Source organism: Gymnoscopelus microlampas (genome assembly GCF_963454915.1).
Source record: "Gymnoscopelus microlampas genome assembly, chromosome: 15".
Taxonomy (NCBI): domain Eukaryota; kingdom Metazoa; phylum Chordata; class Actinopteri; order Myctophiformes; family Myctophidae; genus Gymnoscopelus; species Gymnoscopelus microlampas.
This window is the reverse complement of record NC_139952.1, coordinates 31,935,965-31,963,938: the sequence shown is the minus strand read 5'-3', so window position 1 is coordinate 31,963,938 and position 27,974 is coordinate 31,935,965. Positions and strand designations below refer to the sequence as shown.

At 40.7% G+C, this 27,974-nt stretch overlaps 1 protein-coding gene across 1 annotated transcript in view; it reads left to right on the top strand.

Annotated features, from left to right (window-relative positions):
• khdrbs3 (KH domain containing, RNA binding, signal transduction associated 3) overlaps window positions 1-27,974 on the top strand; it is a 135,886-nt gene that overhangs the window by 57,963 nt on the left and 49,949 nt on the right. Inside the window, exons 2-3 of the mRNA XM_084080128.1 lie at window positions 12,179-12,297; window positions 22,438-22,554. Coding sequence (XP_083936254.1) covers window positions 12,179-12,297; window positions 22,438-22,554 — 236 coding nt within the window. The remainder of the gene's footprint in view (window positions 1-12,178; window positions 12,298-22,437; window positions 22,555-27,974) is intronic.

The window sequence follows — 27,974 nt, the reverse complement described above, 5'->3', positions numbered from 1 at the left end:
TTTGAAAAAATCGTGAAAAATGTGTGAAAGTCTTTGAATATGCATATTTTTGTTCAACTCAAATCTTTGCTTCTGGGGGTCCCTGGAACGAAATATTTTGAGATGGGGGTCCATGGCCAAATACATATCATTTTGGGGGTCCTTGACATGAAAAAGTTTGAGAACCACTGCTATAAATGATAGAAAAGAAGCCTTTAAAACAGTAAGATACCATTATGTACAAGGTGCTTTTTCTTGTTGTTGACTGTTAACTGAAGCACAGACGCAGTCCCTTTATCTGTCAGCTCGTCATACAGTCAACACATTGAGAGCTCAACTCTGCTGACCCAGGAGAACCACTAAGTAGTAGACTGGAAGATCAGGTGCACACGCAGCAAACAGGATTTCTCTTTAGCTCATGCATTATTAATATCAACAAAATACCACTACAGATAGAGGCTGTAGCCTTTATCAACGTAGCATAAGATAAGATAAGATAACATGATTTAATGATCCCTGGAGGGAAATTCAGGTGTCATGGTAGCAAGATCAAATCACATTAAATAAAATACATGACCATAAATGACTGAGATAACATAGTGTAATGTACAGTATAACAGTTTGCACATCAGGCAGATACCTAGATGAAGCTTTAATTATAGTCAAATCATTTATTTTTCACTACACTTACACTTTTTAAATGTTGTTTTTATTTATTTTTCTCAAGCCACACACACACACACACCAATAAAACTTCGATTTCAGAGCTTGAAAAGCTTTTTGTCATGACCCTTAAGTAGCCTTTTTATGGAGTCGAACATCCAATTCAGTAACGATTACCATCCATCATGATACTGCAGGGGCAAACGCCCAAAATTTAGGGACCTGGCATGTTTCAACAAATGTAAATCCCCCACGTTTGTTTTTCATAGGCACTTATTTTAAGAGGGAAAGTATAAATGTGTAAAAGTGTTTGTAGAATCACACAACATGTAACCAAAGATATCCAAGGCACACTGTTACATAATGAGCCTTTACCCTCACGTCCCTATTTTGGAATTATTATAGCGAAAACCTTAAAAACTTTTGCAAATTATCACAAATATTTTCCCCAACAACTTTCCCACATTCCCCCAAAATCTCTAAAATAGTGAACATAGCAGATCTACAAGCTCGCAACACATCAAATTATGACATGCTGTGAGATTGTAGATCTGCACATTTTTATATTCACCTTGGAAGTACTATAGGGCTTTAAGTGGTTGAAATTCTGAAGCAGTTGCATTATTGAGCTGCTTAACCACTTAACCACACCACACATGCCCACAACATATGAATTATAATGAATGTGTCATCACATACCAACATGAAATATTACCTGCACCAGAATAGACTGTCTTAGAGAGAAAGGGGAGAGAAGTCAATATCATCGTCTTTCAGACCTGGGGAAGTGGTGGTAGATTTAAGAATGTTTCTCTTTGGAGAAGATATTCGAAAGGTCTATCACCGCTTCTCACAACTTACCCTGATAGTCATTATTTTCAGAATTAGGATTTGCGTGTCGGGCAGTTTTATAGCGATTGGACATGGGCTATTTGGGGTAATTCATCCATACTGCATTATTGTGTTGAACGAGTCTGTCTCCAACGCACGTCTGAAACACACGCTTCTGGTGATAGATATTATCCTTCTAATACATGGGGACTGGGAGACCTGTCCTTCACTCTTCTTTTTTATTTCATTCATGGACTTCATGGATTTCATAGACTTACAAGACTCCTTGATGCAACATTACATTACAGAACATAATGACTAAAGTGAAATTCCTCTTTAAGGAGGCTATGTATGGGTGCCCATCTGAATGAGAATCAATAACGCGGTTTCTAAGGGGGAATCACTTTGTATGATGTAGCAGTTCTTTTTGATGATGTCCTTCATGTCATGAAACATTGAACTACAGGTATACTGTGTGAAGGATTTAAGAAAATAACACCTTTATGAATGAGGCACAATATGTTCCTTCAAATGATAATCAACACATTGCTTTTTTATTTGCCCATCAGTAAAACACACGGCATGCTCGCCAGTGTGGGGTTATTTGTAGGGAAGCAGTGCCTTGCAAGTGCCTTAATTGAAGTGAAAGCAGCCAGTGGAAGAAATGTCTGTTAGACAATCGAGTGAATCTCAGACAACATGTCTTCATTGGACTGTATGTTTCTCTTTTTGAGCATTAAATGTAATTATCGGTGAAAGTAGAAAAAAAAAGAATAATGAATCGAGTAATATTGGAAAATAATGAATGGTTAATGTATGTTTTGTAATAATAGTTAAAATCTGCAATTTACGTATCTGGTAAACTGAAGCTGTCAAATAATGTTTGTGGGGTAAAAGTACAATATTTGCCTGATGTGGAGTAGAAGTATAAAGTATTGAAAAATGGATGTCATATGGATGGATGTAAAGTAAGAGTACCGTTAAGCTGTACAAAACCAAGTACAGTACTTGAATAAATGCACTTAGTTAAGTTCACCACAGCCGGTGCCAGTAAAGCTTCCACTCGTTTCCTGTCATTTCCTCTATTTTAGCCTCATATAGAAGCTTCTAATATCAGTGGTTTTTATGGGCCGCTTAAGTGTGTGCCAGTGAGAAATTTGATTCAAAGTGGCAGGACGTGTGATGTAAAATTAGAAACAAACATCAGTGCCAGACTGACAATCTCAAACTAATGGTGTTTTGAAGTGGTGTCAGATTGACGTCCTATACGGCAGTTTCCCGCCACCAGACAGGAAGCACTGGCCGCGTGAAACGCCTTATCATCATGTCACATCAACAACAAGTCTGTCTGAGAAACCCTGACTCCAGATAAGCGATTCCCAACCTGTGGGGCCGGGGCCCACTTGGTGGGCCATGAGGATATTGCAAGTGAGCCCCCAACTAATTGGCAATACACTAGAACTCAATTGATACCATAATATTAATATAAAAAAATATATACAATATATGTAAAAAAAAAATACATGGTATCTTTTCTTTAAAACCTTGAAAACGCGCTTTCCCTGTGATGCTGATAGATCTTAATATACTACGTTAGCTTTAATGATCCAAGCCAGGAACACAATCGATTGATTGATCATTAAAATAATCACGCTCTGAAAATGCACACGGCCCACCCATCTGACCACTTAACACGGCAGCCGAACGGCTGCCGTGTTAAGTGGTCAGATGGGTGGGCCGTGCCCGTGAACGCTTGAGATTTCCAAGCGGGCCCTGAGAAAAGGAAAAGGTTGAGAACCACGTGCCATATTGTGTCGCATCATCAAGTCGGAGAAATCCTGACTCGAGATGCAATACGAATCGGCCAATTGAGTTGTGATGTAACGCGATTACAGACACTCAAAGTGGAACGACGAACAGCCACACATGACATATCAAAAGCCATTATCTTTTCTTTACGAACTAAATGGACTCTTAAGGGTCCATTTGTACACTCCTAAGAGTTCAATAAACACGTTTACAGTGTAGTTTGGAGTCCCAGAGAAAACATTTTGTTAATCAAATGGGGTCTGTGGCCTAATGCATTTTAAACTGGGGGTCCTTGAAATGAAAAAAAAGGTTTGAGAGTCGCTGGGTTAAAATAAGGTTTATTACCAGATGGGGTTTAATATTGGCATGGCTTTCATGTGGATTTTGGACTAAACGTGGCGAGGCCTTCAGCTGCCCGGCCTTCGGCCATCCAGCCTGGCACAGACAATAAGTCCTGTATTGTAGTTTTAACATTGACCTCCACCCAGAGACCACCTGAAAATTAGCTTGAACTCTAGTTAAAACAAAATTTAATTAAAAATAATAATAATAATTTGGATGCAAGTGCTTTGACAAGACGCATAATAACTTTATAAATTCTCTGTCCAATTTATGGTCAATTGAAAAGCAGGTTTAATCTCCTGTCATGGTTACCTGATTTTCTATAGCTTTAGGAGAGCGGTGCATACTCAAATATAGATGAAAATGTCAGGGACCATTAAGAATGAAATGTGGGGCTTTGTTTTGCTTTCACCTCAGATGTACTTTGCCCCGTAACGCTACATTAAGGAAGCCCATAGGAATATTTATATTTATTATTCTCATTTACTTTGCGCTATTTTTGTCCAGTGGTGGACGACATACTTAAAGGACGACTTCACCCATTTTTAACCGATCGTCATATAATTGGTCCTCACTAATGCTCATTATAATATGGTAAAATATGTCTCACTCTGTCTCTCAGAGGAGGACTGTGGACAGTTCAGAAACTACCACCTACCAGTGACATCATCGATGGGGAATCCAAGCTAATAGAAACGGCAGGCTTTCTATTCCTGGGAAGTTAGCATGCTCTAATGGAAGCCATTGTTCTTATGTTAATAAAAGATAAAAATACAAAAATTTTTGAACAAAAAACAACAGCTATTTTCACTATATTTGAACATGTATTTGAAAAGGTTCTACATTTCAGCAATAGATTGCTAATAAAAAGAAAATGTACTTTGTAATTTATACTTTTTAATCCTTAAATGCAAGTACTGGCATGACCATCATAGATGCAATATGGCTGGGCTCTTACTTATTTATTTGTTTGTTAATGCAGCCAGCTCTAGCTGGCTCTTGCGACTGACAGTACGTGGGATATAGTGAATAGCACACCAGTCTGGTTTGGCTCTTTCTATCCGTATTGGCTGTGTTCTTAGGCCAGGCATTTTGTGAAACAGAACATAGAGCTCTATGATTAATTGAAACATGTCACCAAACAGCCATTGTTTCCCTCTAGTCTAGAGTGTCATAATGGTGCTTTTGTTCAAACCACTCAGCCAGTAGTTATTAATTAATTAACTTTCAAATGATTATGCAAAAAAGAAATGTAAACATGTCCAACATGGAGCGATGATGAGGGTTACATCATTTCATTTTAAACCAAAGCTGGCGGCAGCGCTGGCTGGCTGTATTCAGTGTTGTCAGATTCTGCGAGAGAAACAACTGGCCAGGTCTACGAAAACAAGCCCAAAAGAAGCGACTAGGCCCCCATGAATATGGGGACCCCCATATTCATTTGGGGGTCCCCAAATAAGCGACTACACTTTAGAAACAAGCCCCCCAAAAACAACCACAACCTGCAACTACCAATATTACAAGCGACAGAAAATAAGTGGACATGGCAACAGCGGCTGTATTTTTGCCCGACTCATGAGGGTGTTATCATATTTGGACTTTTTTAATGGGTGTGAAACAGTGTCATCCCTGGGAGTGCTCCGTGCATTAACATTTTATTGTATTTACAGCCTGTGAGATGCATGGCCGTGAGCAGTGGTGGAAGAAGAAGTACTCAGATTTTCGACTTAAGTAAAAGTACAACTGGTAAAATACTTTGTTACAAGTAAAAGTCCTCAACCTTCTGACGGTACTCTCTGGTGGCAAGCAAGCGACTTATCTAGGTCCAGTTGCAAAGTTTGATGGCTGGTGTTACGGGCGTTCCACATTTTGGTGGCAGAATAGTAGAATGCATTCATCCCCATGTTTGTGCCAAATTTGGGGGTACGAGATCAGTGCATGGAGCTCAAATACTCAAGTAAAGTAAAAGTACCTCAAAATTGTGCTTAAGTACAGTACTTGAATAAGAGTACTTAGTTACTTTTTACTGCTGGAAAGGTGTTGTCATGTATTGAGTTTTTTTTGTGTGAAACAGAGTGATGCATGCGAGCCCCTCGGCACATTAAAATTGTATCTACAGCCTGTGAGCTGGATGGCCGTGAGTGGCGGCACCGCGCGGCGGGGTGCCAACCCAGCTGTCTGTTTTTTCTATTAGGAACGGAATCATTTAAAAAGTGAGCCCACCGTGATTTAGGCCCCTCCATTTAAAATTCATAAGCTTTGGTAGATTTTGTGGGGATTATGCATGACTTCAGCAGAGTGCTGGAGAGTTGAGCAGGGGGAGGGGGGGAGGGGGGATTGGGTCATTAAGTTTAACAATTTCATGTTGAGACGAGATGCATGAGTGTCGATGTCGGGCAGAAACCTCGTATCCATATTTTATTTATTTATTTTTATGGTAAAATAAGTCTGTAGATTGGCTATTGCTATTGCTATTTTGGAAAAAGTCTGTGGGTTTTATAAATATTTAACCAATGAAAAGTATTAACAAGAGCTTGTGGCTAAATAATATTTACATTGGATCCATTTATTTGGTTATTTAAAAAAAAAAAAATGTACTTCCTGAAAAGTAACCGTTTGGGACATACAAGGTTTCGCCCCGACAAAGACAATATTAAAGCGGGTCCCCTTCACCCCACCCGAGCCACCGCCACCCTGCACCCCCACCTCTTCATTACTCGACGAGACGAAAGGCAGATTCATTACAGATGTAGAATCAGTACGTTGTCATCTTTTAGCATAAGTGCATGGTACCACGCGCCGTAATAGTGCATTGTAACTAGCGCTGATTGTAATGCAAATAGGGGAAGTCTGAACCCATACAAAGGAAATACATTTGATGTAAAGCGCATTAAACAAAAGGAGGCCTTTTGGGTATAATCGGGTATAATCGCTTTGCAACAGTGTTTTGAATGTGGCATTTTCTGAGAAAGTACTAATAACGACACATCAATTTGAGGACCATTGTTATCCCCCAAAGAATGTTCTCTTCTCTCTGTCTCTACCCAAAAAGTAGAAGTTGTATCTGGCAGTGTCCGTCTCTGAAATTGCATTCAGGAAATTCAGGAAAGGTGAGCAATGGTCCCTAGATCAGTGTCTCTCAAACCTTTTCATTTCAAGGATCCCCTTAACTCTGAAAGTGCACTTAAATGGAACCAAATGGACCCCTAAGGGTCCATTTGGTTCCATTTGTACGCTCTCAGAGTTACAGACCTGTAAGTAGTAGGGTCCATATCGAACCGGACCCCACTTTGAGAAACACTGCCCTAGATCAACGGTTCCCAAACTTTTCAAATGTCATTTTGACATGAAGGTCAAGAATCAATTTATCCCCTGAGCAAGCAGGCAGGCTCTATTATTAAAAATGACAGCATTTGCGCAGGAAACTGGGTTCAAAATCTGGGGTAGAAGAGGAAAGTTACATAGTGCAGCTTTAACAGGAGTACTAACACAATATTACCCATACTGTAGGCTATAGTGCAGTGGTTCCCAAACTTTTCAGCTCGAGACCCAAAAGAGAAATGTGATGTCTCCCAGGGACCTAAACTAGTGGAAATAGCTGATCTACAAGCTCACAACATTTCGCGATGTGATATGTTGTGAGCTTGTAGATCTACTAGTTTCACTACTTATTCATCATTTTTCCCCCCTCTAATTAATGGATTTTTTTTTTATGGAATCCTTTTGAAAAACATTTGAATATGTTTTAAACTTATGAAACATTGTGCATTTTTGGGGGATTTAAAAAGAAAAAATCTTTTTGAATAATAATTAAAAACAAAATGTATTTACTCATGACCCATACAAATTGGTCCACGACCCACATATGGGTCCCGACCCACTGTTTGGGAAACAGTGGGCTAGTAGAAGACTACAAGACAACCTCAAGAACAAATGATCAGCATGATCTCTGTGTTCACCTTAGCATGACATTGTTGAATCTGCAGGGGCAGTTTGACCCATAAACTAATCCCAGCACAGAAAAGGACTCCTGGCAACAGCAGTGTTAATATGAGGAATGCACCGATCGATAGAAACACTTTGGTGCTTGTTTGACTAACTGAAGGACAAAGAGTGACTTCATCACCAGCCTACATCAGTGATCCTCAATGTCCGGCTTCTGGTCCGGATCCGGTCTAGGGTTATGATAGTTAACTAAAATGAACGAAATGACGAAATCTAGAATAATGTAAAAAAAAACAAACATTTTAGTTAACTGAATTAAAATGAAAAGTAATGATAACTAACTTTTTTGTGTGTTTACAAAACTAAAATCATAGAGAGAATGTCCTTAGCTTTAGTCTTTATCCAATAAAATAAAATAAAAAGCAAAAACATCATTGTGTACATACTGTAAATGTAGATCTGCTATTTTCCGAGCTTTTTGAACCGCACCCAGACTACCTCCTATTACAGTACAATAGAAACAACACTAAAACAAATAAAAACTAAATGGCTTTTCGAAAACATAAAACTAAACTAATCTAGTAAACCCCTTAAAAGAAACTGCTCCACTGACGGTGATTTGGTTTGGTCCAAACAAACGTGCAGCAGACAGCTGTCATGTTGGAGTCATTCTCAGAGAGAGTTTGCGGCACAGACGGAGAGATGACAGCTACTTTTGGTTCGGCGGGAGTTTGCTAGTAGTTTAGTTTTGCCAGCAGTTAGCTAGAAGTCTAGATTTCAAACGTCAATCAAAATGGCATGTTCAAAGTTGGCCAGTAAAGGAATCCGTGAATTCAAAGAGGAATGGACTGAAAATGTATACATCATCCTCCATTCACCTTCCAACGAACACCAGACCGATGTGCCTAACATGCCAAGAGAAACAAAGTAGCTCTGGTGAAGAGTGGCAATTTGAAACACCACTCTGGCACAAAACATGGCTATTTTGAAGAAACTTTTCCTCCACGTTCAGATAGCTGCCAAAAAAGAATTATGACTGAATTGATGTAGACCATGTTTGAAGGCACACAAAACGAGGACATGACAGGTAAAATCAAGTCAATTCCTCTCTCAGACTCCACTGCAACCAGTACAAGTGAAATATTACAGAGATATAGAGAGAATCATGCAGAAAGGACATTACCGTTTAATTTTCTCGTTTCTGTACTCATATGGTAGTCATACATACATTTTATAGTGTACTGTATGTATAGTCCATATCGTTGCTGAAACCTTGTACTGTATGTACAAAAATTATAATTTTTAGGAAATGGAAAAAAATATATGCTGTGTTTCAGCGGATCCAATGCAGTTATTATTTAATCACAGGCTCTTACTTTTCAGTGTTTAAGTATGAATACAATGAAAAAAGGGGGGGTTCGCAACTAATTTTTAATGCTCCAAACTTTATTCATAGTAGCGAAAACAACGACGTTTCGACCTTGCGGTCTTCTTCAAGTTGAAGAACGCTGCATTAAAAGAGCATTAACAGTGAGTTGTGAGACCCCTTTTTTCGCTCATGATTTTGCTGCTTTTGCAGTTTGGCTCAGCACTGAAGACGTATAGGGTGTGCGTTCTTTTTGTCTTTAAATATGTATAAAGCCCACAGACTTAACCAACCACTTTCAACCTGGCGCCCGGAAAACGGCAGAAATAGCAGATCTACAAGTTCCCAACACATCACATTTGGGGGCGGCCATAGCTCAACGGTTAGAGCGCCCACCTGGGAAGCCGGAGTTCCCGGAGGTCCCATGCAGGTTCCAGGCCTCAGCAATGTGTTGAAATGTCCCTGAGCAAGACACTTAACCCCCAACTGCTCAAGCGCTCCTCTGTGGGCAGCACTCAGCTGGGCGAAGTTGAAATCTAAAGTTCCCCTGCGGGATGAAAAAGGTCACAAAAAAAAGATGACGTATTATCTGCTATTTTCACTACTTTTGCGTGACACACTGTTGTACAACAAAATATCATACAGCATTAATTTATGAAAATAAAGGTCAATAAAAAGATGAAATATGGAGACATGGAGAAGTTTTCTGCCCGAAAGCGACAATATGGTACAGTACGCTGCATTATTTTTGAGTGGTATTATGCTACTTCTGGTGACCCTCCTCTTGCTTGCAAAGCACTGTGACAGATTGTAATCGCTGAGCAGCCAAACTGACCAGCAGTCATTAAGCTTTGTGATAGCTCCAAAAGATCCGTCCTCGTTTATATATATTTATTGTTTGTTTTTATTCCGTATTGTTTTAGTCAAGACTCCATTTCAGTGTGTATTTACCCTCCTCTTCACCTTTCTGTTGGTTGTTTACCCTGGCAGGTTGTAGCCCCGAGTCTTTTGTCTTGCTCTCCCACTCGTTTCTAGCCAGCCAACCTCTCCGCAAAACCACTTAACTGGCACTGGAACACAGATGTTATCCAACTCATTAAACCTTCAAGGTTACATCTCCAAATACATCAAAGAGAAAGACCGTGACGGCCAATATTTTCGGTAGCCTGGAGGTACGGCAGCCCGGTGTCGTCCTCTCTCTCTCTCGCTATCGTTTTCTCCATAAAGTACATGAAAGGGAACTCGAGCACCCCGACGCGTCAATACAAGTCAACTCTGAATCGCCACAGAAATTGCAAAATTATTATGGTGATGGAGCCTCATCTAGCCAGGTGAATGGTGCCTGCATGACTGCGGCAATTTCCCCAAAATGAAAAGCAAAAAAACATTTTATTGAGATGGTGTGTGCATGGGTATAGTACTCTCTCTGCTTATACAGTACCCATGCAGTTTTTGCTATTTTAGTTGTCAAGTACACTGGAAATTGTATGAATGTTTTTTATTATTGATTTTATTTTCCTGTATGTCTCTGCTACTCCAACCCACCCACCCACACTATGGCATCCTTTTTACAGATATGCACAAATATAATGTTCAAATTCATTTTTGTCAATACAAATGTCAATCAATCAGTCAAACTGACTGTTGTCTCTCACATTTTTCAAATGCTTCCACCAAACAGTCTGTTGGAAGTGTTGAAGAAAATAAAGCAGATGTCCCCCCCCCCACACACACTTCAGTTTCGCCTTTACTGCCACTTAAATAGTAAAAAGCATTGGCTATGTCAGGCTTTGATCTAGCTTGCTGCTTAGCACAAATGGAAATTTGCAACAAAGACCAAGGGTTCCGTAACTTGGTTGTTTGTATGGACAGTAGGAATGAGCATACAGCATGTATTTGCACAGTATAGTTGCACATTGGAATAATTGTACAGTACATGGTTATCGATTAATTGATATTACTGAACAAAGTATGGCATTTTTTGTATTGTTGGCTGCATGGCCATCCCACCTGCGTAAAAGAAAACAGTGTTAATATATATAGTCAATTGCAATTCATAAGCTGAAATACTAGCAACACAGGTAATTGTTAAGAGTAAAGAAGAAAATGTTTGCACACTTCACCTGTCATGTCTGCTATGGTGTTCAGGCAAAAGAGTTTCCTTAGGAGACCGGAGCAGTACAACATGGAAGGGGTGTTCAGGAATGTGAATTGACTTGTGGGGTTATATTTAGTAGTAGATGATATTATTGTTTTTTATGAGCATATGCATTTAATCTACAGTATATATGTAGTATGTTTATATCTATGTGGTGTAGATCTATGTGTTTAGGAATTACCCCCCCAGTGAATGGTATCATCCAGGTAATTTCCTGCAGCAGGGGCCTATCCACCTGTTTCCATAGATATAGAAACCTAGATACCTCATTGGCCTCTGCAGTTCATTGGAGCGACCTGTATCGCAATACCCTTGTATTGCTTCCGCCCCTGGTCCAAGGAAGTTTTTCCCTATTCGTGTGTGTCACAGAAGGGGGCGTTCAGTAGGCCTCTGATTGGCCTACCGAACGTCCCCTTCTGTGACGCACGCGACTGAGGGCGGAAGCTGGTGCGCGCCCGAGATACAGACGCCTCAGAGCCAGAGGAGGCGTCTACCTTTATATGTCTATGCCTGTTTCCTAGGCCTTGTGTTTTCCACTTCCTGTCAGATTTCATTGGATATCATTAGTCATCTGACCGGTTTCATTGGATTTCATTGGATCAAAAGACAGGAAGTGGAACACAGTGAAAAGCCTAGGAAACAGGTGGATAAAAAGCAGCCAGTTAGTTTGAATCAGGTTGTTGACCAAGGTGGGTGTATTGTGCTATGATTGTCAATAAAAAAACACTGATGTTGAAGTTGAACGCCCTGCCCTCATTGCTTATCAGTGTCGTAACTCCTGTACAGGTGAATCTTACCAAAATTCCCCAAATCCAAAAGATATTTAAAAATATATCTTTGACATACAGATGATAGATTTTTGCGAGACAAGTTACAGAATATGGTGCCAGAGCTCTCTGGCTTAAGAGACGTGGGTGAATTTTGCAAACTTGTAGTAGGCTGCAGTTTCTTTCTCTCTTCCTCAGAAAGAACATCACGTTTCATCGCAAGTTATCAGAAAGAATCTTTCATCCGCCACTTCATCCAGACACTGACCCTTTTGTACGCTTCTGTGTTCTGATCCTTTCTTCCTCCCGTTTCTGTAGAAATCGAGAAACTCCAGAAAGATGAGGGGAAGGAAGAGGAGAAGTTCATCGACGTCGTCATCAATAAGAACATGAAACTGGGACAGAAAATCTTAATACCAGTCAAGCAGTTTCCTAAAGTAAGTAATATGGTAGGATAGTATCCTAAAAGTAGATAACGCTCAGAAGCATGGGAGACAGAAAGTTATTGAGATGATGCTATAAATAATAAATTATCTATCTATAAATTATGGGGCGGCAGTGGCTCAGGAGGTAGAGCGGGGCAGCTTGGGAAACGGAAGGTTCCCAGTTCGAACCCGGGCTCCCCCATAGTTGGTGTCGAAGTGTCCTTGAGCAAGACACTGAACCCCTAATTGCTCCCGATGAGCAGGTTGGTGCCTTGTATGGTTTCCTGCGCCGTCAGTGTGTGAATGTATGGGTGAATGTGAAATACATTAAAGCACTTTGGAGAAAAGCGCTATATAAATGCAGTCCATTTACCATTATGTGTATTGGCTTTTCCCTTTTGACCTCTAAAACCCCAGTGTCCCCATTGGTGGGGGGTGCAAACATCGGTGGTGGAAAGTAACTAATACTCAAGTTTTACTCAATTTTTACAAGCTCACAACGCGTTGTGAGCTTGTAGTAGTATTAGTAGTATTAGTAGTATTTTAATACATTTTATACATATGATACCTTGTGAAACGGGACATTCTGCATAATGAGTACTTTTACTGTTGGTACTTTAAGTATATTTTGATGCCAATACTTTTGTAAAAAAAAAGTTGGGTACATTTTCTACATTGCAGTATTGATACTTTGACTTAAGTAAAAAGAAAATAGCTGATCTACAAACTAGATCGTCTATTTTTGCTGAAGAGATTTGTTGTACAGGGAAAAAAAGGAGGTGGGCCTAGGATAGAGCCCTGGGGGACCCCGGTCAACGAAGAATATAGGGTTTAAGTGGTTAAATTAATAAATTGAATCGGCCTCTGTCCACCGGCACAGATGAGGTAGAATTTACATTCAGAATTATAATTCCACGCTGAATCAGTGATTTAAGCTTTTGAAATGCCACAGCTGTAATTGGCTGCTCTTTTTACCCCACCAATTACCCTGACCTTGTTCAATGACGCATCCATACATGTTGGAATATATCATGGTACAGTCATTTCCCATGTATAACCATCATTATGCATGAATGTAAGATGCATAACAAAATGAAATTAATTAGTTTGAATGAGCAATGTTTTTTTTATACTTGAGTGGATTTAACTTTTTACCCAATACTGTACAGGACATACATATCTTTTTTATACAAATGAACTATGATGATCATTGAACTTAATTATGACCCTTCATTTGTTTATAATGGTTTGCACTCATTAATATATGAATCCACAGAATAATAACTCAATAATAATAATAGTCTTTATTGTCTCACAGGGATATTCAGCCTCACAGCATGTTCCACAGAAAACACATATACTAATAGCACCAAACCATTTGTGGAACATTTACTCAAGTACTGTACTTACTGTAAGTACAATTTTGATGTATTTTTTACTGTACCTTTTTAAAAAAAAAAAAATTCAATTCTTTATACTTCTACTCCACTACATCTCAGAGGCAAATATTGTTCTTTTACTCCACTACAATTACTAGAAAACTTTAGTTACTACTTTGATTTCAATTATTATTACAAAACGTACGTTAACCACTTCAGCCCTATTTAAACTACTGTATGGCTATTTGAAAATAGCTGATCTACAAGCTCAAAACGCATCGCATGAGCTTGTAGATCTGCCATTTTCAAAAGATTTGAATACATTTTATACATATAATACCTTGTGAAACGGTACATTCTGCACAAATGAGTGCTTTTACTATTGGAACTTTAAGTATATTTTGATGCCAACACTTTGGTACTTTCACTCAAGTACATTTTGATTACTGGACTTTTACTTAAACAGAGTGTTTCTACATTGGAGTATTGATTGATTACTTAAGTTACAAAATCGAGTAGTTTTTCCACCACTGCACAAAACGTCAAGCACAATACATGAAGTCCCCAGGACACACAAAGCAACATATCGAAGATCGAGGGACTTTGTTTAGTGCAGCGATGGCACAATGGACAAAACTCCTACTAAAACAAACTTTAAAGTACTTGCATGTTTTACTTAAGTAAAAGTAATGTACAAATACTCTGTCACAAGTAAAAGGCCTGTTTTCAAAATGTTACTTGAGTAAAAGTACAAAAGAATTGGCTTCAAAATATACTTAAAGTACCAAGTAAAGTAAAAGACTATAAGTACTAACATGTTTGAAAATAGCCGATCTACAAGCTCACAACGCGTCGCGATGCGACGCGTCGTGAGCTTGTAGATCGGCTATTTTCAAATAGCCTATGCGTAAAATAGGGCTAAAGTGGTTAATGTATGTTTCATAATATCATAATAATCTGAAAAGTAGTAGTAACTAAAGATCAGTGTCATTTGCTAGTGTGAGTGCTTAACGTGTGATGGGTATCGTTCACATCACAAAGTGTGGGTGTGGGACGGCCAATAATCTTAGAGGCAATACGGGTCATACCGAAAAGTTTGTTTTTGTTAGACATGGTCAATATATTGAAGAAACATGGGGGCAACAATACAATGGTCGTCGGCTGACATAGTCCGCTCGCTTAAGTCATAAATTCCTCTCTTTCTGGACAGAGAGGCGAGCCTCATGACAACCTCTTTGTCAAAATGGACATAAGCGGCGTGCTGCTGCTTTGAGTGATAACGTTGTTGGCCGCGTGATGAGAGCACTTCAGCCCGTTCAGATGTCGGCGGCGTTTAATGGAGCCGCGCGGCACGCTCAGCTGCCTGACAGGGATAGCCCACTGGGAGCGTGATGGTGGGGGCGGGGGCGGGGGTGAGGGGGAGTCGTGTGTAAAAGTGAGAAGGCTTTTTTCAGATGGCGGACATCACTCAAGTTTTCACCTCAGCCCCCCAAGGGGAAGAAAGAAACATGCAGCCCTGCAGTATGCCGAGACCAATGGGTTGGTGAGGGCAGGGAAAATGAAAGGGTCGTGCTCAAACTATACTTTACGTGAACCAAAGCGGAAATATAACCATCTTGCAGGAATAAAATGGACCTAGTTTTCTATTCTAAATTCTATGTACGTACTGTATATAAATATGTTGGGATTTCAGTTTGAGTGGAATTGTTTGAGGTAAGCCATTATCACATACTGAAACTTGATTCACTCTGGACGAGGGGAGTGATGAAATATCAGAGAATCCCCTTGGGCTGATAACCGATAACTCTTCGGGTGATATGAGATGTGGATGACCAATCATTGCAAGCTAAAGTGCCACCGGGGGTGACCTCACTGCGGAAGGATGTCCCCGCCACCCTATCCAGAATAATGCGTTGCGTCGCGTGGTGTTGTGAGCTTTTAGATGGACTATTTTCACTATAAAATGATGCTTAAAGGGATATTTCACTTTCAGAAAAACTTTTGGTGATTTTATCATCTACTCAAGCCTTTGTGACCCCCCAGACAGTTTTTAAGTTGCTTGATTCAGTATTTAGGTATTTGATTTTCATTTTATCAGACACGCCCCCTTCCTATACAAACCCATTATAACTTAAAACTCCATTTTAACCATGTTAGATTCATCAGAAACACCCGTCCTTGGTTCTGGTGACTCACCCTGCCCTCCTAATGCGCGAGGGGGCCGTGTTTTTCCGAGATTCTTTTTCATTTATTTTATTACATTTTTTTATTGTATTTTATTTTTTTCATTTTCCCCAAAAAATATTAAAAATAAATGAAAAAAGTTATTGAAAAAACACGGCCCCCTCGCGTATTAGGGGGGCGGTAGGAGACGGGTGAACCAAGGACGGGTGTTTTTGATGAATCTAACATGTTAAAAATGGAGTTTGAAGTTACAATGGGTTTGTATGGGAAGGGGGCGGTGTCTAATAAAATGAATATCTAATATCTAAATATTGAATCAAGCAACTTAAAAACTGTCTGGGGGGCTCACATAAGCCTGAGTAGACGATACAATCACCAAAAGTTTTTTTGAAAGTGAAATATCCCTTTAAGTGGTTAATTCATTCGTTAATTCATTGTTTGTAAGTTTGGGTCCTGGGTAGACACCAAATGTATCTATTCTTTTGGGTCTCAGCTGAAAAGTTTGGGAACCAATAAACTAGTGGTTCCCAAACTGGGGGTCAGGTCCCCCAAATTATTTCGGGGGGTCCCCAGATGATTATGTGCAACATTGTTTTCTCACTCAACAGTAACAAACAGGGTATCTGCACATTCTTAAAGTTACAATTTAATGACTTGGACCTTTTTAATACCAAATTGACCAAATTGTCAAATATTATGTAAGAAAGAGGCAAACATTGTTGTTGGCTCACAACGCCTCGCACTGAGCTTGTAGTTTGGCTACAATATGTATCTGTGGAACCGAGTAAAACTAAATGTAATGCCTACAATTCCAAGTGCTTGTCAGGGTGGGGGGTTCCCAGTCCAAATGTGATTATTTTGGGGGGTTGTGGCCTGAAAAGTTTGGGAACTCTTGCAATAACCTGTAGTCAGTAGTAGGATGTGAACCTTTACACAGGGTGAGACTGCTCTGTGCGCTCCCAAAGTGTAATATGCTTCAAAAGTAAACTTGCTAGTCTGTCCCCAGTGTTAAATGTTTTGGTACCGAGCGCTGAGCATGAAATGTCATCTGGAGGCCTATCTGTGTCTCATAGGTTCACAGCTAAACAGATTTACTTTGACAGCTTTGATAAGTGGAGCCGCTAATACGCTGTTTAGAGTTCCAACAAGCCCACTGAAGGAAGACAAATTCAATTTGTTCTGTCTGACAGGTAGCAATAGCAGGAGTGATCGCTTTGACTTCAATGGGTTTTCTCCTGAACCGCAAGAGTCACCTCTTGACTTTTGCCATTGAAGTGGCACTCCCATTTTCCAAATGGCTCTTTAGCGGTGGTGGAAAAGTAACTAAGTACATGTACTCAGGTACTGCGCTCGAGTTCAGTTTTGAGGTATTCTTACTTACTCGAGTATTTCCAATATTCAGTACTTTTACCTCTACTCCTACAGTACATCCTACTACTGTACATCTCTGAGGCAAATATTGTACTTTTTACTCTGCTATAAATATTTGAAAACTTTAGAGTTCCTTAAATTATTATATTACTAAATGTACAGTACATTAACCACGTAAAGCCCTATTTTATTACTTATGCTATTCCAAGCTTACAACTGTAGATCTGCTATTTTCAAAACAGTGTGACACAATTTTGTACTTTTTCTTTGGTGCTGATTGATGCCAATTTTGAACTTTTGCTCAAGTCATATTTGAATACAGGACTTACATGTAACAGAGTACATTCATATTATGATATTAGTACTTCTTCCACCACTGCAGCTCTTTAGCATGGAGTTTAGAGTGCTCAAATCCAGCCACTATACGAACACTGGGTGTTAATTTGAACAAACGAATGGGGACATGATGAGGACAAGGGCACCATATAGCGGCACGTTCCAGATGTGTGGTTTTCTGGGGCAAAGGGAATTATTCCTCACGTATTAGTTTTGATACCGAACATTGGTGAATTGGATTTGTCTACTTTAATGCAAATAACTGACCCAAATAACCTTTATTTTATTTTTGGGATGTTTGGATTCTCTGTTTTAGACGAGTAAATGACGCCATATAGTGTTAATGTTGTATAAATAGGGCGGCGGTGGCTCTGGAGGTAGAGCTTAGGGAAATCGTGTTCGTGAGGTTCCCGGTTCGATCCCCGCTGCTCCCCCTGGATTTGTCTCCAAGCGTCCGCGAGCAAGGCGCTGAACCCCTATAACTGCCCTCGATGAGCCGGTCGGAGCCTTGCGTGGTTTCCTCCGCTGTCAGTGAGTGAATGCGCACGTTAATGGGTGAAGGTAATGCACATTGTGATTTGGATAAAGGCGCCATATAGATGTACCATTTGCCATTTATGAATTCAGAAACGCGTCAGTTATGCATTCTAGTGGACTCTATAGTGTATCCATCCACTAACAGCTTTTACGCGGTAAAGCTGACCTTTAATACACCTCTACATATGGTACACACACAACTCTAAAGCATTAGTCAGTAGGACAGTTCATGACATTTTGTACAAATGTTTTTTTTTAATTTAGGGATACATTAACATTCTCCAAACATCTTTGATGTTTATTTTTTTAAATAGCAGCTGTACAAGCTCACAGGTCTGTGAGCTTGTAGATCTGCGGTCACCTGTGTCCCTCCGCCAGTCCCCGCCAGTACCCTGGGTACACAAAGCCAGGGTACACCCCTTCCTCCGTAAAGGAGAGAAGGGGTCCCTCTGGTCAGCTTCCAGTTCAGACTGTGGCTTTTCTCTGCGGTGAGGAAGAGCCATTTATCCTTCCACTGTCGCTGCTGCTGCTGCCCTGCTGTCCTCAGCACAATCTGCAGCACTGGCTCTTCTTTTCTCAACACACACACGCACGCACACACGCACGCACGCACGTTCATATTACTATACTTGTGAGGACACCAACATTTTAACGATTTTTTATTAATGGGTAACATTTATTTATTTACTTATTTGGCCATTTTTAACTCTAAACCTGAAGCTGAAAATAGCCGATCTATAAGCTCACACTACGTTGCAGATTGGCTATTTTTGTGTATACTGTGTAAGTATAAATCAGGCACAACCCCCAATCTTAACCTAATCTCTAAATGCCTGACCGGTAACCTATTGTAAACCTAACTCCCCCAAAATCTTTTTTTTTTACCATAAAACAAACAACAAATTTCTCTTTTGAGGACCAGGAAAATTGTCCTCACAATGTCTTATTTCTCAAAATTCTACTATACTTATGGGGACCTTTGGTCCGCACACACACACACACACACACACACACACACACACACACACACACACACACACCTCTCTACACGGTATATAATGCATTCAGATGAATGATGAAAGGATCTTAGATGTGTGGCCCCCCCTCCCATCCCGGACCCGCCCCCTCCCTCCGGTTAAACGTGATTAATCACAGATTTCCTTCCTCTACACTTGTGTCCACTGACTTTTTAATCATCCCCAAGACGCCATCGCCCTGCCTCCTCCACCACCTCCTCCTCCTCCTCCTCTGTTGGGTTTGCCAGTGTGGGAGAGATGATGACGGTGACACGAAGAAGAGGCGGTCAAATTTTGCTGCGGTTTTTATTTGTGTCCTTTGGTATTCTCTTGTCCCTCCTCGTTTCTTTCATGATCGCACAGAGAGAGAGAAAGAGATGGAGAGAGAGAGAGAGATGGAGAGATAGAGATGGAGAGATAGAGAGAGAGAGACGCATGGTAGCACCTTCCTTCATCTCAGCAACACTTCAGCTGAGGCACACAAACAACAGCAACCTGTGATCACATCCATTAGCAGTGGTGGAAGGAGTACTCGTTTTTTTTTTTTTTACGTAACCACTTGCAACCAATAGCATTGGTTCTCAAAGTGGGGTCCGGGGACCCCCAGTGGTCCTTGGGGCGGTACCATGGGGTTCCCTCCAAAATGTGTTAATATACATCACTCAAAAGTATCAAAATAGGAGATCTACAAGCTCGAAACACGCCGCAAAGCGACACATTTTGAGCTTGTAGATCTGCAATTTTTGGAGATATGAGGCTTCCACCCGACAGAGACGATATCATGGCTTTATCTCCATATTTAATCCTTTTATAAATCATAAATGAATGCTCTATTTATTTGTACGAGTGTCGTGCAAAATAAACGATTTGCACACTCACAATTTGTCGCATGGTGACACATTTTCTAAATGAATCACATTGTCTTTTTTTTTTGCCTACATCATGACATTGAAAGTGGTTAAGTCTGTCTGTGGGGTTTATAAATATAACATAAGCAATGAAAAAAGTATTAAAAAGAACTAAAATAAGAACTGCATTGGATCCAAGAACAAAAAGTTACCTTTTAGACAAGTATTATAAATGTAATTGTGCTGTTTACATTTTTTGCCTAATAAAATATGCAATAAATCAATCAATCAATCAATCAAACATACAGTGAGGATGATATACACTGATGTATCTATGGCAGTTTCTCAAAGGTTGATATATTGATATATATCATTGACTACGGAACCCCGTCTGAAAATGTATTGTGCCAGGGACCCTCAAGATTTTTCAAACATTTGAAAAAATACTAGATGTACCAGCTCGCACCGTGGCATGAAGTGACACCCTGATGGTCAAGATTCTAAACTTTCCGCGACTCTGCCAGCAATCACATTCTTTGAGACACACTTCCGAGTTTTTGCCAGGTCAAACAAGGTAATCACGTGACGTTGATCCCCTTCCCCTATTCGCTCATGCTAGGACATGATGTATGTGTAGGCAGATCAATCGGGGTGGTTGTATTTTGTCTCCCTGCTCTTCTGTTGAGACATTTAGATCGTGTCAAAGGTCATGTCTCACCTAGACACAGGATCTGACACGGATTTTGACCTGATGGTCAAGATTCGGTTACATGGCGCCTTTCCGACATGTCGCCTTTCCAACGTTAACGAACCCTATACCTAACCCTCACCCTAACCCTAACCGCACACAGAAGCCACTAGTCGGAGTGGCGAGATGTCGGCATGGAAGGCGGTTACCCAAGATTCAATTTATCCCCTGAGCAAGCAGGCCGGCTCTATACGCTCAATGCTAAAAATGTCAGCACTTAAGCACGAAACCAGGTTCAATCCGGGGTAGAAGAGGAAAAGTTACACAGTGCTGTGTTAACATAGTAAGTAGTGAGATGGGTGGGCCGCGAACATTGATTTTCAAGTGGGCCCTGGTCCAGAAAAGGTTGAGAACAGCCTATTATCCTGCAAAAGTAACACCACCATGTCTATGTGTCTTAACACGAAATAAAGCTGCCGAGGGAACCACCTATGAATAAAACATAAACACATTAATGATGGGCCTATATAGGAAATGTCTACGGTCAAGATCAACATTAAAGCCAAGAAGGTTACGTATCATTTTAAGGCAAAAGATCCATGATGATGCCTATTTTTCTCAATAATACGGTTTCTAAAGTCTTTTGAGATTGTAGATCTGCTATTTCAGGAGGGGGGGGGGGCCTTGACACCTGCAAGTATAAATCAGGCATAGGTCTCCCCCTGTTCTTGGCTAAGACTGTAACCACAAAAGTTGAGAGAACACAATGTAACGGTGCTGGAGAGTTCACCGCATTAGAACACACTCTTCACTAAAGGCTCCTAATGAGCACCGGCTTTCTGAACAAAGGACAGCAGAGAAGTAGGTGAGGTGTGTTGGAACAGAAATGTGATGGGGTTTTTTCCCCTTCTTTTTTTTCTTTCTTTTTTGGTCTTATACCTCCCGCTTGCTAATTGATGACCTAGATAGTGGAGGCAGACAGCTTTATAAGTCACTGTTAAAGGGAGACTGCGGTGCTCCCTGAGCATGTTACAGGGACAGGGGTAACTGTGCCTGGCCTGTGTTGGTATTGCTATGACATTGATAGGGTGTGTTGCTCCACAAAAAAACCTCCACTGTCTAGTGTCTACATAACAGAGTTTAACCTCGCGAGGCGCGGTAACCCAACTTTAGCCGAAGAATTGGACAGACCTCGCCGTGTGTGTGTGTGTGTGTGTGTGTGTGTGTGTGTGTGTGTGTGTGTGTGTGTGTGTGTGTGTGTGTGTGTGTGTGTGTGTGTGTGTGTGTGAAAGAGAGTATTTTTTTCTCTATTATTTATGTAGGTTGCTTCAGAGCAAGCCAGAAAGGAAGAACATGGAAAAGAGTCAGAAATATAGTAATTAATGAAAGTTGTTCAAATCTTTGAATATAGGCCTAGATATGTTTTTTAAAGCGAACATTTTTAACTCAAATCTTTGCTTCTGGGGATTCTACAAATGTCTTCTAAATGCATTTTTTAAAAGCCAGCGAGGAAGAACCTAGAAAAGAGTCCGAAATATAGTAATTAATGAAAGTATGAAAGTTGTGGCAAAGGCTTCACTGGGAAAATGTTTGAAAAGTGTTTCCTACAAGAAGCTCACTGCATGCCGTGACAAACTACAGACGGTGGAAAAGGCTCATTGTTTTTTTCCCGCTTTCAATGAAAAGCACACTGGTTGAAGTGCAGTGTGATTGACATACTGTAAGGAATGTTTTCCTCTTCATCGCTAAACGGGCAGATTGTCATTGATCCTCTACTTGTTTCTGCGTTGCAGTTTAACTTTGTCGGCAAACTTCTGGGGCCACGTGGGAACTCGTTAAAGAGGCTACAGGAGGACACTCTAACAAAGATGTCAATTCTTGGAAAGGGATCCATGAGAGACAAAGAAAAGGTAACACCACCCCGATCCATTCTCTCACTTTCCCCCTTCCTTCCCTTCTTCTGCCGTCTTTTGCTCATTTCCATTTTCCTCATTGTCTCGACATCCGTTTGCAACACAGCTAAATCCCCAGTGTGGGTCCATTTTTAGTCTCTCAGAGGTAAACTAACACTTGGGGCTTTGCTTTGGTTCATACACACAAATGAAGACAATATACCTGTATATTCAAACACTACAACAGCCATCTGGAAATAAATGATCCTGTGATCCTCAAAATAATAGTATTGCTAGATGAATAATTATAGCTGCTTCACATTCATTTAGGAAAGGACATATCCGGAAAAAAAACTGAACAAGATTGGATAAACACATTTACCACATTTACCCTGGCCCTAGTTTAATTGTTTTTAATTGTGTTCATTGTTCTGAACGTGGTTGCTCTCTAAAGGATGTCTTAAGCATATGTAATGGCATGTGTATGAAGTTCAAAACATTGGCAGAATTACAAAGCTCATCTCAACTTGTAAACCATTATGTCCTGATTAATTAAAGAAAATGTGCATAGTAGAGATTACAGTATGTTTTTTCTTTATGTTACAGGCTCAAATGTGGACATATTTTAAAACCAAATTCATACGGCAAAGTCTAAATTCATATGAACCTCATATGAACCTCACAACTTGGTCTGGTTTAAGTTTCAAACTAGATTTTTTAACAGATAGTTACTAGTGGCCCCATACTTAGCACTCAGTACTGCTGTTCAAAATGTGCATTTCCATTTATGTGGAAGGCAACTTTAGTAAATAATAATAACAATAATAATAATTATTATTATAATAATAATTATTATAAGGGTGGCGCAGTGGCGCAGTCGGTAGCGCTGCCGCCTCACAGCTAGAAGGTCCCAGGTTCGATTCCTGCCGGGGACGCTGTGGGCGCTGGGGCCGTATTCTCTCCTCCGCGTCATCAGTGCCCATACCCTAGGGTACGTACCCCCACAAAAAACATGCAGTAATCCTGGTCTCTATGCTGCCTCCCCCTGGTCAGCTGGGGTGCCTGATGGAGGGGAAAGGAACTGATTGGAATAACCATTGACATATAAAGGGAGACACCTCCTCCGTCTGTATCTCGGGTGCCATTTTGGAGAAGGCAAACGCACTGTGATTGGCCAGTAGTCGGGAAGCTTGCCTTCTCCAAAATGGTGCCCGAGATACAGGTCTCTCCAATGAACTGCAGAGGCCAATGAGGTATCTAGGTTTCTATATCTATGGGAATAACGTGTTACTCCCACGCGCTACGTCCAACCGGGGAAGCTCTCCCCTGTCAGGTGATAAGAAGCGGCCTGCTCACTCCTCATGCATTGAAGGAAGCATGAGCTCAGTTCGGGGCTCTCTCTAGGCTGGCAGAGGGTGAGTAGCACCCAGGATTACAAGCTAGGCATTGGCACTGGGTGAAAGGTGGGTTACAAAATCATGGGATAAAAAAATTAAAATAATTATTCTTATAAGGGATGCACAATAGAAAAATGTAGGCCGCTAGCTGATTATCGATTATTTGTATGGTTCAATCGACCGATACTGATATGATATTGCAGTACAAGTTTCCAGTAGGGTTTAGCTTACACTTTACTTGTTAAACAGTAACTGTGATTCTCAGAATAGATGCAGACTTCTAATGAACAGTGCATTCTTATTACCTGACTTGTTACACCTATTGATGTACTGTACATATTAGTATAAACCAGGGGTCTTCAACGTTTTTCAGGCCAAGGACCCCCTAGCTGACCCCCTACCCTAGAGATGAAGCAGGTACCCCCACTACATATTGTATGAAATTGTGTTGCAGATTCAACTTTTTCATATATTTCATAGATTCATAGAGTTGTTTGACAGCACTATCAATGTGTAGCGTTGTTTTGGATTCATGTTAATGAGTATTTTCAGACCGTTCACCACTTAAAACCTCAAAACTTGTACTTGGTCTGCTCTTTATTCCCTCTACACCAAACCTCTTTGCAGAAAATAGCCGATATGCAAGCGCTGTGAGGCGTTGTGAGCTTGTAGATCTGCTATTTTCGAATAATGTTCCCTTCAGCATTATAGGGATGCTAGGGTTCAAGTAGTTAATGTAAAAAAAGATCCTATCACAGAAAGATTTGGCGGACCCCCTGTAGTAACTCTGTAGTAAGGCCCCCTTGGGGTCCCGGACCCTCTGTTGAAGACCCCTGCTATAAACAATGTAAATGTAGTATTTTTCTTAACATTGTTCCAACTTGTTGACCCTATGGAGAGCTTCTCCAGAAAACACAGATTGCATCTATTTTTCAGCTTCACATTCAAACGTAAATACTATAAAATAAAATGTTGGCTAAAACCGATATTGCCAATATCAATATGATGCTGAGTAATCGTGCACCACTAATAATGATAGCATAAACAATGGGAGTTAGGGCTCAGTTGACTAAATATATTTCATCTTTAGAGTGTTTCAGTAAAACGAAGGAAGGAAAAAAAGGGAAAATGACTGCTGATTTGGATGTCAAACGACAGAAACGGTTTTCCCACTGCTCGTCCTTGTTGCATTCCTGTTTCTGCGTGTTTGTCAGGGGCGGGGGCGATTTGTGGCAGCGATGATACCTTACCATCATATTGTACATTCATTTTGATCGCTGCGATCAATAAGCCTTTTGATGGCAGAGTCGCTCGCGAGCAGCGGGAAGAAAAGATCTGTCAGGGAGATGTGCTGACCTAGGCAGCCCTCACCTGCCTCCGCAAAACCACTGGAGGATTTATGACTGACAGCTCTCTCTCTCTCTCTCTCCAGGATGCAGCAGCTATAGGCTGCCTGGCTCCCTTCTTTGTTTGGGGAGGGTTAGGAGAAAATACCTCAGCAAAGGAAAGCCATTTACGGCACTTTGTCTTAGAGTGGATTCTTTTCTCTCTTGGCCCTTCCATCTAATATGTTACATTGTGTTGTTTTCTAGTTGCTGGAAATTCTATGTGTTGGGTCAGGTTTAGCTGGGCTGCTGTGGAACAGAGACCTTCTTTGTCTGGAAGAGAGAAAGAGAGAGAGGGAGGGAGGGAGGGAGGGAGGGAGGGAGAGAGAGAGAGAGGGAGAGAGAGATGGATGGATAGAGAGACAGAGAGGGAGAGAGAGATTGATAGAGAGGTAGCCTATACTTGCTCATTTTAAAATGAGCATAGACAGGGTTTGATTTGTTTAAAAAACAAATATTTCTTAACCACTTCGTATGACAATTACTCAATTTACAAGCCGACCTACCAGACAATGTGCTATTTCCGCTATTTTGGAAAGGATGATGACAAAGACTATGTCAAAAGGGGAAAAAAAGGAAATGCATGCATTTAATTCAGTCTGACCAGATGCATGGATAAAAACATATCCCCACTAGTGAGTGGTGATAAATATAAATGACCAGATTTGTAGGGGGGGTGTTATCATAAGCAGAGGCATGGACCCCCCCCCCCCATCCCCCCCCATCCCCCCGGCAAAATCCAGCTGTCAGTGCATAGAATACAGATAACTGGCCTGTATGTAAACCATCAACAAGGTGGTACAACAGCAGCATGCGTCTCCATTATTCAGCACCTATGAAAACACCATCATTCTTTAGTGGGGCGCTGACAAAGGCAGACAATGTATCATTTTGTACGTCGCCGAGGATAATCTGGAAATGTAAATGTAATATGTAATCCTGCCTCTCTGTGGGGGGTGTGGGGGGGGGGAATAATGGAGGTGTCGGACAATGAAGCCGTACAACGTTCCACACCGGTATCCGCTCCGGTATCCGCTCCCATAATCATCTCTCACACGGGAAGAGCTCAGAGTATTATAGACGCGCCTGCAGAACAGCCCTGATAATTCCTCAAATATTTGCTGCCGGGGGGGGAGGGTTGTGGGGGCGGCGGGGGGGGGGGGGGGGGGGGTCCTGATCTTGTGTTGACAGGGAAGAAGTGTAAAACGGAGGAGGAGGAGGAGAAGCTGAGAAGCTGTCGGATTCAGAGCCACTCCGTCTTCTCTCTCTGCGTTGGTAACGTCTGGATGTGACTGCATGTCCCCGCCGCTGTCACAGCGTGATGATGTAAAGGCATCCGGTGCTTCTCACTTTTCCCCTGTTAACGCCATAATTAACTCATCCATTTTCCCATTCCGCGGGAGACCCCCCCCCCCTTAACCCATTAAGAACTGAGGCCGATTCTACAAATGCCTTCTAAACAACAATTTCAAGATTTAAAGAACACTTTCAAGATTTTTCAAAAATGTTCAAAACATTGCAGATGTACAAGCTCGCAGTGAGCTTGTATATCTGCTACTTTCTAATAGCCAATGCTAAAATCTACGGTGACACAGATGCTTTCCCGATTTGAATGGGTTAACTCCCTTGATGCTCTGAAACAGCTGGATTGTCATTGACTCTGCTTTTTATTCTGTTTATTTATATCTTAATGTACGCTGTCACTGAAATAACCCTGTTGAAAATGAACATTAATATGTGTTATCCAAAGCGTGTCAGGTTTGCTGTGTCAATCACAGTCAGTCAGTCAGTCAGATTACAAATAGATTGAAAACATTTTATTTATGAAAATGTGAATATAAGTTGAATAGTATGTTTTATTTTGGCGTTCAGTCTGTGTTATATATTACTCTCTGTTCAGCACAAGACAACCGCTTAAGAACAGGGAGATGTCATGGTATATAAAAATCTCTCAGGGGAAAACCCTTATGGAAAGCAAAGCGTACTGGTGGTACTGGGGTGGTAGCAGTGGTGAAAAGTAACAAAGTACATTTACTCAAGTACTGTACTTAAGTACAGGAATATTTTACATTTTCAGCGACTTTGCATCTCAGAGGCAAATATTGTACTTTTTACTCCACTACAATTATTTGAAAACTTTAGTTACTATAGTTACTTTTTTTTCTTTTTTTCCCCATTGTTATTATTACAAAACATGCATTAACCACTTTATCCCTAGGCCTATTTACTGAGCTTGTAGATCGGCTATTTTCTGAAGATCTTTATACATTTTGAAGACTTGTGAAAGGGGACATTCGGCATAATGAGTACCTTTATTTTCAGTACTTTAAGTATATTTTGATGCCTATATTTTTCTACTTTTACTCAAGTACATTTTGAATACCGGAATTGTACTTGTAACAGACTATTTGTACAACAGAGTATTGGTACTTTTACTTAAGTAAAAAAAAGTTGTACTTGGTAGTGGGAGCAAACACATACTGTACAACCTTCAGTGAGACTGACAGCAAGAGGAAGAACAATGCATGAGGTGAGCTTAATTGAACCGCCAAATCGGTCAGAGCTCTGCTTGTCACATAAACATCGCCCACGTGCGCATGCGTGTAAACCTCTCCAGTGTACAGTATCTGTGTGAACAAGCTCACAAGCTACACAT